Below are 17,321 nucleotides of genomic sequence, written 5' to 3'. Positions count from 1 at the left end.
CACAGAACTCAGTAAAGCAAACATTTCAGAAGAAAGCTCAGTCATTGGCTGTCCTGGGTGTTTTACTGCAGGAGCTGAGGTGAGATGAAGGCTGAGAAGGGGTGGGGACTAGAGGAAGAAGGAGGGGCAGCAGCACCCCTATTCCAGGCCTGTGATAAGGAGAATGAAAATCAAGGTCCCTGTGTATTATCAAAATAAAAGGTTAAGTAAGTAAGATGCTTTTATTACCTTAATGCTGCTGCTTTTCCTATGCTTCTTCCCCTTTTCCAGTTGAAACAGATAGCCTTCAGAATTGCTACGGCTAATTTTCACTTGGTTTCTTTGGCTTCTCTCTGAACTGAGCTGGGATTCACTTTCCACCCTTGACGGTATGGGTGGAAGTGTGACGCCGGGTAAGGCCCCTTCGTGGGGATGCACCTCAGTCAGATGCATTAGCGCTTGCTGATGCGGCTCCGTTGTCTGGGTGAGCCGGGAGTCTGGAGAGGCGCTAGCAGGTTGGCTCTCAGAGGAAGAATGGAACTTCCTTAAAGGAAAAAAAAAAAAAGCACGAATCTGTTAATGAAACCTAGATACATAAGACTTTTAGCATAGAAGTCTTTATGAACCATTAATTTGATGTATTTATCACTCCCCCAATCAAATTAATGTTCTTTAGCTTAATCTTTTCATAAATACATTAATTTCTTAATATCCTCTATTTTTTCTTTAGGATATTCTAGCTCTTACTTAGAACTTTCATTTAGTGCATTCAGAACAGAAGAAACATGGTTCTGAAAAATCGAGGCATTCCCACCACAAAATACCTGGACAGGTTGGATTAAATTAAGCAAGTGCCCTTTTAATTAGATAGTTGGATTTGTAAGAGAGACAGGGAATCTTCAGAGACCACAAACTAAACAGAAACTAAAACTAAAGCAGATTTAGATAAGAGGAAGCTATGGCTTTCTTTGAGGGAGTTTGGACCTAAGTGCTCGAGTTTCACCATTCAACACTGGTATGGGATATGTGAGATCTTGGCTCTGTGTCGGGCAGAGAATCAGAACTGAGATGCCTGCGTGAAGGCTGTATGTAACCCTTGAAGAGCTACACCCTCAATAAAAAGGCAAATTAGTGAAAAACTCATTCACCAGCCTTGGGAAACAACAAAGCAAGACTATCTGTCTTAATGTAGGCTCTGAGCTGGGAAAAAAATTCCCTGTGAATATCTACGGGACAACATTTGGGGTTCAAATTTACCTTCCCCACATAATCATGGAAATCCAACACCAAGAAATTAACATAAAGTGATCCTAGAGGAAGGATACCTCTGTAGTATCTGGCAGAAGCAAGTTCTCTGGAAGGATACATTCCCACCCAAGCCTGCCTAGGTGTCTACAGAGAAGATGGATAAACATAAGTTCACAATCCAAAATCCTAGAACATGTGAGTAAATAACCTACCAAGTATGAGAATGAGCAGATACACACACAAAGCAGTCGTAGATTTCTAAGAACTTAAGATAATTGAATATTAGACAGCATTCATAAGGAAGCATGTTTATAATGATTAAAGACATGAAAGAAGAAATCAAAACCCCGAGAAATATATTCTGAAAAAATAACAGGAAGGTTTTAATCAGAACCATGTAGAACTCCTAGACATGAAAAACACCATTACTGAAATTTACAACTCAGTGGATACACCAAAGAGCATATTGGGGCTGAAGAGACTTAGAAACTTAGAGGAAATTTCTCAGAAAGAGGCATAGAGGGATAAGAGATGGAAATAAGAAACAGTTAAAAAGACACAGAGTCTAGAATAAGAGAATCAAATATACATCTACTTGGTGTTCCTGAAGGAAAATGGGAGCAAATTTGGGAGACATAATATTCAAAGGAAAAATGGGTGATAATTTTCCAGAATTTATGAAAGAAATGAACACTCAGATTTAGGAATCCCAGAAAAATCACAAGCAGAATTACAAATTTCAAACCTAGATACATCACAGCAAATCTTCAGAACACCAGAAACAGAGACCTCAAAACCAAGAAGAGAAACAAAGACAAAAAGAATGATAATTACATTGATAAAAGACTTTTTGAAGAAATAGAGAAGCCAGGAAATAGAAAAACAATGTTTTCAAAGAGGTTAATTCTTTATCAAGTTAAACATAATTTAAGATAGAGAGGAAAGTAAAGGAATTTCCGGTAAATTTACCAGTGAAATATACTTGCTGAAAGAACTTCTAAAGGATCTACTTCAGGAAGAAAGAGTAAAATGGAAAAAAGAATGGGAGGCAAAGACAATAATAAACAACTGGTTAAATCTAAAACAGCACTGACTCTATACAACAATAATAAAACAATGATTAGTTTTAGAGCTATAAGATGCTGGATAAAAATAAGATGTATGACACAAAGGGTGATTGGATTACAACAATCCAATGTTTTGAATATGTCTGCAGGAGAATAGAAATTTTAACACTAGACTAGTTAATAATGTAAGTTTAAAAAAAAAGAGAGAATAGAAAGAGAATATGCATTTCCAAATCAGTAGAGGGAAGAAGTAGCAGAAAGTTCTATCAGTTCAACAGACAGTATTAAAAAAATAAAGACAATATGTATTGGAAAAAGTAGGGTGGCTAGGACAAATTAACATAGTAGAAATTAATACAAATATATGAGTATCACAAAATAAGTAGTTTAAAGTTTAATATCTGCCCACAAATAACAACAAAAGAAAAGCCAAACAAAAAAACACATGAGAACTAAATAGTTTTACTGGAAAATTCTATGAAATCTTCAAGAAGCAGTTCCAGTTGTACATGAAGTCTCCCAGAGGATATAAAATGGGGGAATTATTTTAAGGCTGGTATAATCTTGATAACACATCCAGGCGGGGGCCAATGGCAGATTGGAGAATTTTAAGCCAGTCTCACTTCCTGCATGTGAATGTTAAATCCTAAACAGTGCTAACAAATCAAATCGAGCAATGTATTAAACTCGTGTGACAAGTTGGGTTAGTCCTAGGAATAAAAGGACGATGGAATGTTAGAAAATCTGTTAACACATTTAGCCACATAAAGGATTCAAGGAGAAAATTTTTCAATTGATGCAGAGAATTTGATAACATTAAATATCCATTTATGATAGAAGTTCTTTGCAGGAAAAAAATAGGAATAGGAGGTCATTTCCTATTTATCTCCCTAACTACTAAAAATTAAATATTTTTAATGGCAAAAATGTTAGGCTCACTCCCTCTAAAGTCAGGAAAAAAAGATGAGAATGCCTGCTATCTATCTATCACTATCTTTTCTAGGAAGCAAATTCTGAATCTTATTCATTGTACATTCCATACCTCCACGTGGAGCACTTAAATGTCTTCTCATTAATTCATGTGTGTCAAACTGTCTCCCTACTTTGAAAATAAGCTCCTTGAAGGTTCCCATGCATCATACTACTTTTGTATCTTTTATAGCTTTTTAGTCCTATATTCAGCCCTATCAGGTATGTAATAAACACATTTGACTGAATGATATCAAGAAATACTCCGATTTTAAAAATAGCTTTTCTTTCTTCTAATTATAGAAGTAATGCATCTACACTGTAGGGAACTGGGACAAGTCAGAAAATATAAAGAAGAAATTAAAAAGAATCCCAATCTCTCTTGCCAGAAATAACCACTATTGACATTTTGGTGCATTTTTCGTCTTCTCTGCACATTTTGACAGAGTAGATAGAGCTCATACTCCTTAGGTGTAATTTTTGTACTGTACTATTTTCTCTTTATAGAAGAATTTCCTCATAAACATGGTTTTTAATGGTTACATGATATTAAATATTATAATCTAAACATTTCCTTATTCAATTATTGTTGTCATTTCTGTAAATGATATATATATATATTTTTTATTGAAGTGTAGCTGATGTACAATGCTGTGACAATCTCTGCTGTACAGCAAAGTGACTCAGTTATCCACATATAGACATTCTTTTTTTGTATTCTTTTCCATTGTGGTTTATCACAGGATACTGAATACAGTTCCCTGTGCTATACAGTAGGACCTGTTGTTTATCCATCCTAAATGTAATAGTTTGCATCTACCAACCCCGAATTCCCGGTCCATCCCTCTCCCTCCCAGTCCTCCCCCTTGGTAACCACAAGTCTGTTCTCTATGTCCGTGATTCTGTTTCTGTTTTGTAGATAGGGTCATTTGGGCCATATTTTAGATTTCTCATATAAGTAATATCATATGGTTGTAAATGATATTTTTATACTTATACACTTATATTTTATAAGTGTTTTTTTCCTGTATTTTAGATTATTTTCTTATGATAGACCATTACAGAGTTGGAGAGAATTTGTTCCCTCTGAACATTACTTGTGACCCTCAAAATATACTGATCTTTTTTAACTGGGTCCCTCTGCCCTTCTCCCTCCAACCTCTGGTTTAACGACAGTGGAAAAAGTAGAGGAGACAGGGAAGAAGAAATACATCAAAAGTGGACTATTTTCTGCAGAAATCAAAGGCAAGAACGTCGTTAGGAGAATTTTTCCTCTTGCCTGACCATCGCCATGAACAGCCCCCGCCCCTCCACCCCGTCCTCCCCGTCCTGTCTTTCTCTAGCAGCCTCTCATTACTCTAGAAAACCACTTGAGAACAGGAAATTCTTACCATAATATTTCTAAGTCCTTATACTTTGTTTCTGTATAAGTCCGTTTGGGTTGCTTCTTATTTTCAGTTGATCCATTATCGTTTATGTTAGAAACAGACTGAGAGCCTTTCTGGCTAAGGGATGCGTGCTTCTTATTCAGTTCATGAAGATAGTTCAAGTCCGTATTGGAAAGAGTGTCGATGTGTAGCTGCTGATTTGAAAATCTTTTCTCTTCTTGGTCTTTGCATCCTCTTTCCGTATTAACATTCATCATGGAGTGACACCTGGTAGAATTTCTATATAATACCTTGTCAGAAGCCTGGTGTGGTGGAGCAAATTTATTGGAGGTTACTTTGGGTTCCTGGCTTCTCGGTATACCTGAGTATTGTAAATCATTGTTCGGGACATTCACAACCACGACTGTTTCCTGTTTCACTGCAGTAGGTATAGGCTTAGTTGGGGTTTGCTGCTGTCTGGAAGCGTTATTCTGGTTTCCTTGACTGACAACCAGCTCTTCAGTCACCAAAGACTTTGGGCCATGCCGGTGTTCATGCTGTTTTTGAATCTTGTGCTTGGCTGGTCTTCTGGAAGGTTGCTGGCCATTGATTGTTTCTGAAGATTGACCTCTGGGTCCATTGCTTGATTTTGCATTTTCAAATTGAGACCAGTGGTCCTGGTAATCCTAAAAAGATATTTTTAGTTAATATAAAGTTAAAAGACTGACACTCTTCACCAATTCTAGTGTTTCTCAAACTGGGAGTTAAGACTTCTAGGAAGGTGACCACAGAATTGAAAAGAGCTAAAGAAGGAGAACAGAGGGTCCTTTCCTCATTTCGGGCAATGAGAGTGTGGTTAGCTGAGTGGTTCCTGCTGGCAGTTTCAGGTTATGAATTTTCTAGAAAGAAATAGCTTAGAATGGGCATTATATTAAGGGCAAGTCTTTGACTTAAAATGTTGTAAAATGAAGTATTACCAAATGAGGGAAAAAAGCAGCTTTACCTCTAAAGAGGTGCATACAAAGGAAGGGCGAATCAACATCAAAATATGCAAGTTTATCTTAACTAAGATGAATATTTTAAAAAATATTATCCAGAAAGAACATCAACAATTTGCTTTGCCCACCAAGTACAAGTTTAATACGAAATACAATTCAGATTATCAGATCTTCTTACTCACATAGGTCAGAAGCTAGAAATGATCTCTTCACCAGATGAAACAAATTAGATTTTATTCAGAGGATTATAAAAGAGTCTGTGCGGTGATAGGACATCTGTGAAACCACAAGGGTTGTTTTGCTTCTGTTCCTTAATATAGCCTGTACTTAGGCAATCAAACATCTGGGGGAAATATTTCAATTTCAGAGCAGTCTTTATGCTTTCCAAAGTCTTGTAACAACAAAATGTACTCCTGGTATAATAGATGCACTATGTAACTATATTGTGCTAAGCCATTTAGACATATTTCCCGAGGAATAAAGCGCTCATTACTTTGTGAAAAACTAGCTGAGTTAAGAGGCCTTTGGAAAGAATGATTAAATGCTTACTGAAAACAGTCCGAGGACCATATGCCTCAGTGTGTTATATAACTGCAACATAGTTCTTCCTTGCTGAACACACGTATAAAAAGCCTCTGTGGCCTGTATCTATGCAACCTTAATCGAAAAATGCAAGTTACCCAGATCATTTGAGGAAAAAACTTGAATAAATCATGTTTTTGCTCAAATTGTTTTAAGGATAAGTTCAACTTTTATTTCACTTTTCTGATATAATTGCTAAGGCTCATCCTGCTCCTGTATAATATTTACTGGTATTCTACTTCTCATGAAATCTCATTATAACGATAAGGTTGAGATTATTCAATTTAAAACAGTAATACACAATATGACTTCTTATATCAGATTTTCAAGTAAGAATGACTTATAATTCAAAATGTAGAGTAAGTTCTCCTTAGAATTTGAACTTTTTGGAGGATTGGCCAGGTTCTTAGTAGCTCCTCTAAACTTTAAGTTTTTACCTGCGGTGCTCCAGAAAAGAAAATACTTCCTTTTCTGTCTGTATTTCAATTAAGAAGGGTCCTTCTTTTCATGCAATATATTGAGCTGCATGGGGGAAATGTGGGCAAGGAGGCGCTGCCAACAGACAGCCCAAGAGCATCCTTCCTCGTAGTGGATCCAGAAGAACACTGTTATCTACACTCTCGTAGGTGTGTCCATGAAACACAGCGGCTCTTTTCATGGCTGTCATCACTGTTCTTGGAGGTCAAAAAAGATCCCTCTTTGCTATGACCTAGAGATATGTATTAATGCTGATAATGTCATTCTTTTCAATATTTGTTCAGCCTTCTTTTAAATTGAAGGATAGTTGATTTACAGTGTTGTGTTAATTTCTGTTGTACAGACAAGTGACTCAGGTTAACACATATATACATTCTTTTTTGTCTATTCTTTTCCGTTATGGTGTATCACAGGATGTTGAATATAGCTCCCTGCGCTATACAGTAGGACCTTGTTATTTATCCGTCCTATATATAATGGTTTGCATCTGCTCATCCCAAACTCCCAGTTCATCCCTCCCCCACTTCTCCTTCCCGTTGGCAACCACAAGTCTGTTCTCTGTGTCTTTGGGTCTGTTTCTCTTTCGTGCATAAGTTCACTTGTGTCGTACTTCAGATTCCACGTATAAGTGATATCGTGTGGTGTCTGTCCTTCTCTTTCTGACTTATTTCACTTAGTATGATCATCTCTAAGTCCAACCATGCCTGTTCAGCCTTTTAATTGCTAGAAAAATAAGTGACCAGGAACTCTTTTTCTGCTGCCATATGACTGTACTTGTCCAGCTCTGTCTCTCTCATTTCCACCAAGAAAACCTATCAAGAGTGTTCTTTCCTGGGGTACCAGACCCAAAATCTTGGGTTACCGCTTGGTCTTAATCCTGTTATACATTTGCAGCTGACAATTCAGATGACAGTAGTGCTCTTCACAGGGTGCTTTGTCAACAAGGCCAAGGACTCATCATTTCATGAGAAACTTCATTTGCCTCGAGTGTTAAATCCACTGTTCACGTAAATGTAAGTGCCCAGAGACGGCATTTCAGTCTCCAGAAAGAAAGACGTTTATGGGCTTGATGCGATCTCTCTCACCTTCCGAGCAGCCTACTTGAGATCTGAGGTTTACTAAAGGTTTATTACCTACAATTGAGGCATCAGGTGTCACTCTTTAGGTGGCAAGACCCTAGTTCCCTGAAGTTAATATACAAAGCCATTCTCAGGCTATTTAATCTCCGTCAGCACCGAAATCCTCTATTTCATCCCCCTCTCACTGGGGTTCTTTTGTTACCAACACTCACAATCAGTCCGGACCAAGCACTCAGAATAACTGCTTAATGGCAGTAGGTTTTCCCAGCACACACAAAGCAGAGTCCTTTGGCTGCAGCGTTAGCACCGGGGTCTCCTGATGCCTAATGCTGGGATGGTAATTTCTCAGTAAGATCTGTGCTCAGTTATTAATGCTCCTTCATACTGTGCCATCCAAGGGAAGTCTGCCCCCAACCCTGAGACAGGCAGCATCTGGCTATTTCTCTTTCACGACTTTTTCCGTTTACATGACCTAAGCAGAGGGGAGAATGCACGCTTTGATGTCAGCCAAAATGTTAATCTGCTTTAAAACAAAAGCCGTTCCTGTTCTTAGTCACCCTGATCGACCCTGGAGTCCTGAGGTTGTGCCTGCGCTCCAAGATTAGCTCTGAAGTTTCTTTTGTGTTTACTAACAACAAAACACACATTCTCTGAGTCTGGGTTATACATTCCATTCGATAATATTAATAAAATTTAGAGAACACAGTAGCTCTAATATTCAGTGCTAGTATAGAAGGACTCTGTGCTCAGGTGAATAAAAGCGGCATAGCTCTGTTGATAGTGCTGGAGGAAAACCAAATGAATAGCTCTTTGGAAAGGTGGGAAGATCACTTAGGATGTGGTCACAAGGATGCTGACATAGATAAGTCAAAGACGCTGCATATCTTTTGCGCTATCGTTTCTTTTCCTTGTCTAGAGAGGCAAGAGTTATTTTATTTAGAGGCAAGAAAGGAAACATCCTGTTTCATCCTTTTGAAGACTCATGTATTTGGGGAACTTTCTTCTTTCCCACTGACAGCATGCTCCTTTCCTGGGAAGGATCTTCTGCTGGTGGGAGTGTACCCTCTTGCACTGGCCAGCAAGGGTCTGACCCTTAGCTCAGTACTGTGTCTGGTTCACAGTGGAAATGGGATTTGGAAAATCTGTGAAGATTCACAGGAGAGCACAAAGCGATTCAGGGCAAGACCTGTGTGGACAGGTAAAGTGACCACGGATTGCTTGGCTTGAAGTAAGGATCTTAGGCATGTATACGGCACTTAAATAGAAAATGATGAGGATGACCATCAATTCTCAGTATTTTTTAAAAATAGATCTTTATGGGAGTATAATTGCTTCACAATACTGTGTTCGTTTCTGTTGTACAACAAAGCGAATCAGCCACATGCATGCACGTGTCCCCATATCCCCTCCCTCTTGAGCCTCCCTCCCACCCTCCCTATCCCACCCCTCTAGGTCATCGCAAAGCACCGAGCCAATCTCCCTGTGCTATGCCGTTGCTTCCCACCAGCCAACTATTTTACATTCGGTAGTGTATGTATGTCGATGCTACTCTCACTTCGCCCCAGCTTCACCCTCCCATCCCACATCATCAAGTCCATTTTCTATGTCTATCTCTTTATTCCTGCCCTGCAACTAGGTTCATCAGTACCATTTTTTTTTTCAGATTCCATATATATGTGTTAGCATACGGTATTTGTTTTTCTCTTTCTGACTGACTTCACTCTGTATGACAGACTCTAGGTCCTTCTACCTCACTTACAAATAACTCAATTTCGTTTCTTTTTATGGCTGAGTAATATTGCATTGTATATATGTGCCACATCTTCTTTATCCATTCATCTGTTCATGGACACTTAGGTTGCTTCCATGTCCTGGCTGTTGTAAATAGTGCTGCAATAAACACTGTGGTGCATGTTTCTTTTTGAATTATGGTTTTCTCAGGGTATATGCCCAGTAGTGGGATTGCTGGGTCGTCTGGTAGTTCTATTTTTAGTTTTTTAAGGAACCTCCATTCTGTTTTCCATAGTGGTTGTATCAATTTACATTCCCACCAACAGTGCAGGAGGGTTCCCTTTTCACCACACCCTTTCCAGCATTTATTCTTTCTAGATTTTTTGATAATGGCCATTCTGACTGGCGTGCCATTCTGACCAGCGTGAGGTGACACGTCATTGTAGTTTTGATTTGCATTTCTCTAATAATTAGTGAAGTTGAGCATCTTTTCATGTGCCTCTTGGCCATCTGTATGTCTTCCTTGGTGAAATGTCTATTTAGGTCTTCCGCCCATTTTTAAACAATCAATTTATTTATTTATTTATTTATTTTTGGCTGTGTTGGGTCTTCGTTCCTGTGTGAGGGCTTTCTCTAGTTGTGGCAAGTGGGGGCCACTCTTCATCGCAGTGCGCGGGCCGCTCACTGTCGCGGCCTCTCTTGTTGCAGAGCACAGGCTACAGACGCGCAGGCTCTGTAGTTGTGGCTCACGGGCCTAGTTGCTCCGCGGCATGTGGGATCTTCCCAGACCAGGGCTCGAACCCATGTCCCCTGCATTGGCAGGCAGATTCTCAACCACTGAGCCACCAGGGAAGCCCTTCTGCCCAATTTTTAACTGGATTGTTTGTTTTTTTAATATTGAGCTCCATGAGCTGTTTGTATTTTTTGGAGATTAATCCTTTGTCTGTTGTTTCATTTGCAAATATTTTCTCCCATTCTGAAGGTTGTCTTTTTGTCTCGTTTATGGTTTCCTTTGCTGTGCAAAAGCTTTTAAGTTTAATTAAGTCCTATTTGTTTATTTTTATTTTTATTTCCGTTACTCGAGGAGGTGGGTCAAAAAAAGATCTTGCTGTGGTTTATGTAAGAGTGTTTTTCCTATGTTTTCCTCCATTTGTAGTTTATTTTTGTGTATGGTGTTAGGTAGTGTTCTAATTTCATTCTTTTTTTTTTTTTTTTTTTTTTTTTTTTTTGTATTTTGTGGTACACGGGCCTCTCACTGCTGTGGCCTCTCCCGTTGCGGAGCACAGGCTCCGGACGCGCAGGCTCAGCGGCCATGGCCCACGGGCCCAGCCGCTCCGCGGCATGTGGGATCCTCCCGGACCGGGGCAAGAACCCGTGTCCCCTGCATCAGCAGGCGGACTCACAACCACTGCGCCACCAGGGAAGCCCTAATTTCATTCTTTTACTTGTAGCTGTCCAGTTTTCCCAGCACTGCTTATTGAAGAGGCTTTCTTTTCTCCATTGTACGTTCTTGCCTCCTTTGCCATAAATTAGGTGACCATATGTGTGTGGGTTTATCTCTGGGCTTTCTATCCTGTTCCATTGATCTATATTTCTGTTTTTTGTGCCAGTACCATACTGTCTTGATTACTGTAGCTTTGTGGTATAGTTTGAAGTCAGGGAGCCTGACTCCTCCAGCTCCATTTTTCTTTCTCAAGATTGCTTTGGCTATTTGGGGTCTTTTTTGTTTCCATACGAATTGTAAAATTTTTTGTTCTAATTCTGTGAAGAATGCCTTTGGTAGTTTGTTAGGGATTGCATTAAATCTGTAGATTGCTTTGGGTAGTATAGTCATCTTCACGATATTGATTCTTGCAATCCAAGAACATGGTATATTTCTCCACCTGTTTATGTCGTCTTTGATTTCTTCCATCAGTGTTTTATAGTTTTCTGAGTACAAGTCTTTCACCTCCTTAGGCAGGTTTATTCCTAGGTATTTTATTCTTTTTGTTACAATGGTAAATGGGAGTGTTTCCTTAATTTCTCTTTCTGATTTTTCGTTGTTGGTGTATAGGGACGCCAGAGACTTCTGTGCATTAATTTTGTATCCTGCAACCTTACCAAATTAATTGATTAGTTCTAGTAGTTTTCTAGTGGCATCTTTAGGATTTTCTATGTATAGTATCATGTCATCAGTAATCTTCATCTTCTGCTCCACGGCATGTGGGATCCTCCCGGACCGGGGCACGAACCCGTGTCCCCTGCATCGGCAGGCAGACTCCCAACCACTGCGCCACCAGGGAAGCCCCTCTATTGTTTTAAGTGTAGGGTTAGATTGTTTATTTGAGAATTTTCTTGTTTCTTGAGGTGAGATTGTATTGCTATAAACTTCCCTCTTAGAACTGCTTTTGCTGCGTCCCATAGGTTTTTGGGTCATCGTGTTTTCATTGTCATTTGTTTCTATGTATTTTTTAATTTCTTCTTTGATTTCTTCAGTGATCTCTTGGTTATTTAGTAGCACACTGTTTAGCTTCCATGTATTTGTGTTTTTTACAGTTTTTTTTCCTGTAATTGATTTCCAATCTCATAGTGTTGTTGTGGTCAGAAAAGACGCTTGATACAATTTCAGTTTTCTTAAATTTTCTGAGGCTTGATTTGTGACCCAAGATGTGATCTATCCTGGAGAATGTTCCATGTGCACTTGAGAAGAAAGTGTATTCTGCCACTTTTGGGTGGAATGTTCTATAAATATCAATTAGATATATCTGGTCTATTGTGTCATTTAAAGCTTGTGCTTCCTTATTTATTTTCTGTTTGCATGATCTGTCCATTGGTGTAAGTGGGGTGTTAAAGTCCCCTACTATTATTGTGTTATTGTCGATTTCTCCTTTCATGGTTGTTAGTATTTGCCTTATGTTTTGAGGTGCTCCTATGTTGGGTGCATAAACATTTATAATTGTTATACCTTCTTCTTGGATTGACCCTTTGATCACTATGTAGTGTCCCTCCTTATCTCTGGTAACAGTCTTTATGTTAAAGTCTATTTTATCTGATATGAGTAATGCTATTCCAGCTTTCTTTTGATTTCCATTTGCATGGAATATCTTTTTCCATCCCTTCACTTTCAGTCTGTATGTGTCCCTAGGTCTGAAGTGGGTCTCTTGAAGACAGCATAATATGGTCTTGTTTTTGTATCCATTCAGCCAGTCTGTGTCTTTTGGTTGGGGCATTTAATCCATTTACATTCAAGGTTATTATTGATATGTATGTTCCTATTAACATTTTCTTAATTGTTTGGGGGGTTTTTTTGGTGGGTCTTTTTCTTCTCTTGGGTTTCCTGCTTAGAGGAGTTTCTTTAGCATTTGTTGTAAAGGTGTTTTTGTGGTGCTGAATTCTCTTAGCTTTTGCTTCTCTGAAAAGCTTTTGACTTCTCCATTGAATCTGAATGAGATCCTTGCTTGGTAGAGTAATTTTGGTTGTAGGTTTTTTTTCTTTTATTGCTTTAAGTATATCCTGCCACTCCCTTCTGGCCTGCAGAGTTTCCACTGAAAAATCAGATGATAACCTTATGGGGATTCCTTTGTATGTTATTTTTTGGTTTTCCCTTGCTGCTTTTAATATTTTTTCTTTGAATTTAATTTTTGTTCATTTGATTAATATGTGTCTTGGTGTGTTTTTCCTAGGGTTTATCCTATATGGGACTCTCTATGCTTCCTAGACTTGGGTGACTGTTTCCTTTCCCATGTTAGGGAAGTTTTCAACTATAATCTTTTCAAATATTTTCTCAGTCCCTTTCTTTTTCTCTTCTTCTTCTGGGACCCCTATAATTTGAATGTTGGTGCATTTAGTGTTGTCCCAGAGGTCTCTGAGAATGTCTTCAGCTCTTTTCATTCTTTTTTCTTTATCCTGCTCCTTGGCAGTTATTTCCACCATTTTGTCTTCCAGCTCACTTATTCGTTCTTCTGCCTCAGTTATTCTGTTATTGATTCCTTCTAGTGTATTTTTCATTTCAGTTATTATGTTGTTCATCTCTGTTGTTTGTTCTTTAATTCTTCTAAGATCTTTGTTAAACATTTTTTGTATTTTCTCAATCCGTGCCTCCATTCTGTTTCTGAGATTCTGGATCATCTTTACTATCATTACTCTGAATTCTTTTTCAGGTAGATTGCCTATTTCCTCTTCATTTATTTGGTCTTGTAGGTTTTTACCTTGCTCCTTCATCTGTGACATATTTTTTTGCCGTCCCATTTTTTTTTTTTTTTAATGAGTGTGATTGTGTTCCTGTCTTACTGGTTGTTTGGCCTGAGGCTTCCAACATGGGGGTTTGTAGGCTATTGCATAGAGCTGAGTCTTGGTGCTGAGATGAGGAACTCCGTCAGACCTCACTCTGATGAATATTCCCTGGGGTCTAAGGTTCTCTGTTAGTTCAGTGGCTCATAAGAGGGAGGCCTGGGAGATCAGGAGGGGCAGGTGGGAGGGGCCCTCCGGGAGGAGCTGAGCAGGAGAGAAGCAGAGGGCAATTGCCCAGCCCACTCGGGCCTGGGGAGCCTGCTGAGCTCCCAGGCCGATCCCCTGCCCTCCAAAGCCCTCTCCAGGCTGCATAGCTCCTTGGGGGCATAGGAGGGAGGACAGGGAGATCAGGAGAGGCAGGCAGGAGGGGCCCTCCCAGACGGAGGAGCAGGAGAGGAGAGGAGGGCGTTTGCCCTGCCCATTCAAGCCCAGGAAGCCTGCTAGGCTCCCAGGTGAGGTCCCCTGCCCTCTGAGACCAGGGGTGGAGGGCACCCTGGGCCCCTTCTGTTCCTTGAGCCTAAGCCCCACCCTCCACAGCCCCCAGGGCCTTTTTCAGCCCTGTGGGTCCTGAGCATTTTGCCCCACCCACTGCCCAAACCTCACCCTTTCTTAGGCCCCACCCTCCACAGCCAGGGCCTTCCCCCCCACCCTTTTTTTTTTTTTCCTCTTCTTCTTTTTTACTATTGTGATATTGTTGTACCTTCCGGTCGTTGATTCATCTTTATTTTTATATTCTTCCTAACATATCTGTTAGTTTCCTAGTGTAATTTTATTTTTTACTTTGTTATTTATTTTATTTTATTTTTTTGGCTGCCCCAGGTGGCTCATGGGATCTTGGTTCATGAACCCAGGGTTGGGCTGAAGCTCCTGCGGTGGGAGCTCTGAATTCTCAGTATTGTTAAAGTGAAAACACACAGGCTTAAATGGTCCAGGGACCTTGTTTCCAGCATATCACCCTTTCTTTTCTTGTCCTCTATCTCCAGTTTCTGATCCTTTCAGCATATAAATGTGTTTAAACCTCTTCTATTAAAAACAAAAAATGAAACAATCCCTTACTTGATCTCATTCTCTGGTTAAACCTCATCTCTCAATCCACAGCCAGGCATCTTAAAATGTAGGCTGGTCTTCATTTCTCCAGCTCTCATCCTGACCTCTGTACCCTGCAGGAGAGCCCTTATTCTCACTGAAACTGCTTTGCTCAGGCCACCAATGACCTTTTAGTGCTAAATCCTATGGTACCATCTTCTTTAACTTTCTATTTTTTCAAACTTACACAATTATTTCAAACTTACAGAAGAATGGCAAGAATAGCACAGAGAACCCCCAAATATCCTCACTGATCCAGCACTTTTTAACATTTAGCCGCATTTCTTCATTCTCTCTCTTTCTGTAGATCTCCCTCTCTCCATTTGTAGAGAAACAGATCTACATTCTATCATTTATAGTATTATTGTTTGTATCATCATTACTTAGTTTGTCTGAATCATTTGCAACTTGCATATATGAGTTGCACACATCACTCCCTTTTCGTGGCACCTTTTTACTTGTCTTCTCTGCAGAGTTGAACCCTGTTCACTGATTTCCCTTCCTTGAAGTTTTCATGTCTCAGGTTCCATGACACTGTTTTATCCTGGCCAGCTTTCTGCCTCTCTGGCAATCCCTTTGTAATCTTTTACCTTCTCTACCCTGCTCTCCCTTAAAATATTCTTACCGATTTCTCCAGGGCCCTGTTCTTGACCTTCCTTTCTTCTCCCACTACCTACAATTCCTGGGGCAGCTCAGCAATTCCCATGGCTGCAACCCACCAGGGAATTCTTATGATGCAAATGTATACAGGCTAACTCAGATGTCTCTCCTGAGTTCTAGGTCCTCCTCCCTACAGACACCTCCTAACTCAACGTCAGGCCCACTGCTGGCCTCACGCAGCCCTCTTTCATTCCCAGAACCAAAGCCCTCCTTTTCTTGCTCAGTGGTGTTGGTGCCACTAATCAGACACTCAGAAACTATTCTCTTTCTCTCTCCCACATTCACCTTGTATTTAAGCAATTGCTAAGTTTGTTCATTCCACTTCCTGACCACCTCAAGGCAGGGGCTGAGGGGGATCAGGTGCTGTCCTAACCTGACAGGAGTTCAGTCCAGCCAGTGGAAAAAGATATACCCACCGTCCGGCAAAGTGAACTGATGGCATGTGGCGTGTGGGGCAAACAGAGCAAATGCTGCCACCTTTCCAGTTCTCTCATCATCTCTTGCAGAAATTACAGCAGAAGTCGCCTGACTGGTTTCGCTGTCTCTGCAACCTTTATTATTCTCTTCCAATCTATTCTTCAGACCTTGGCAGTGTGTTAACATGCAAGCCCAATGATGTCATTAACCTGCTTACAATTTGCCAATGGCTTCCTGCTCTCCGTAGGATAAAATTGAAAATCTTTTGATCGGCATAAAAAGCCTTTCATGGCCCCTCGCTGACCTGGCCAGCCCTGTGTCCCTCATGCTTTGCCCTTTAGCTACTGAACTCCAGGTAATACTCAGGACAGACTAGATTGCCCTGCATTTTTACACCTCTGCTCCCATTCGTCTGCTTGGCGTATTTTGACTCATCCTTCTAGGGGCAGCTCAGGTGCTCTCTCTTTTCAGGAAGCTTTTCCTGTCTTTTTAGGGCAGAATTAGGTGCTCTTTTAGTTACACTAAAAGAAAGAATTAAATTATACCTACTTTTATATCACTGCATTATAATGATTACATAACTGTCTTCCCACTACCAAAAGTTTTAAGCTCCTTGAGGGTAGGAATCTTTTTTTTGTTTTAAAAGGATCTTTTGTCAAGTTTTATTTACTTTTCTGAAGAGTTTTTTTTTTAAAAAAAAAAACGTGTCTTTTGGGCTAGTCACCTAAAAGCTGGTGGTTGGAATATAGTAGGTACTCAATAAATATTTGTTGTCTGAAATTATTTTGATTTCACGTAAAGGTATCTCTTAGTAGTGAGTTACTCATTGTTAGAGTAAGTTTACTGAGGGATATGCAGATTCTTTGAAAATCATCTTTCAAGAAAAAGATTTCAAATGAGGCCCATTTTTACTTGAGATTCACTAAATGACCTTTAAATGGTTTTTTAATCAACCATTAAATATTGAGATCAGCTTTGGGTAAAGCAATGTGCCAGGAGGTGGAGAGGAATACAATGCTAAGGTTCAAGGAGCTTATCGTGTAGTTGGTACAAAAGAAACACAGGCAACAGCTAATGAGACAATGGTCGAATAGGATTAAACCCTGGCGGAGTGGTTCCAGCCACAAGCACACCAGGACAGGGGTGGGAGAGGCAGGAGGGGGACCACAGAGAAGCCACCCGAGGTGGGTAGTTGAAGAGGAGAAAAAAAGTCAGCCTGGAGGTTTGTATACTGAGTGACCCGCCAGCATGCAGGACGCGCAGCGAACACCTAACAAATCCTTTCCGAATAAAGAAAGGGAAACATCCCTTGGGCTGCTCGGTCTTGCTGTCATTTAGATGCAACAATCTTAAGATGCTTTGCTCCTTATTGCCTTTACTCAGGAGTGGGTT

At 40.0% G+C, this 17,321-nt stretch overlaps 1 protein-coding gene across 1 annotated transcript in view; it reads right to left on the bottom strand.

Moving 5' to 3' along the window:
- Nucleotides 1-17,321, bottom strand: part of JHY (junctional cadherin complex regulator) — a 65,209-nt gene that overhangs the window by 10,983 nt on the left and 36,905 nt on the right. Inside the window, exons 5-6 of the mRNA XM_004280690.2 lie at nucleotides 4,655-5,316; nucleotides 229-523 (exon numbers count right to left, since the gene is read on the bottom strand). Of these exons, the coding sequence (XP_004280738.1) occupies nucleotides 229-523; nucleotides 4,655-5,316 (957 nt within the window). The remainder of the gene's footprint in view (nucleotides 1-228; nucleotides 524-4,654; nucleotides 5,317-17,321) is intronic.

The sequence above is a fragment of the Orcinus orca genome, chromosome 8 (genome assembly GCF_937001465.1).
Source record: "Orcinus orca chromosome 8, mOrcOrc1.1, whole genome shotgun sequence".
Taxonomy (NCBI): domain Eukaryota; kingdom Metazoa; phylum Chordata; class Mammalia; order Artiodactyla; family Delphinidae; genus Orcinus; species Orcinus orca.
Note: the sequence above shows the minus strand (reverse complement) of the source record. Positions and strands in the feature narration are given on the sequence as shown.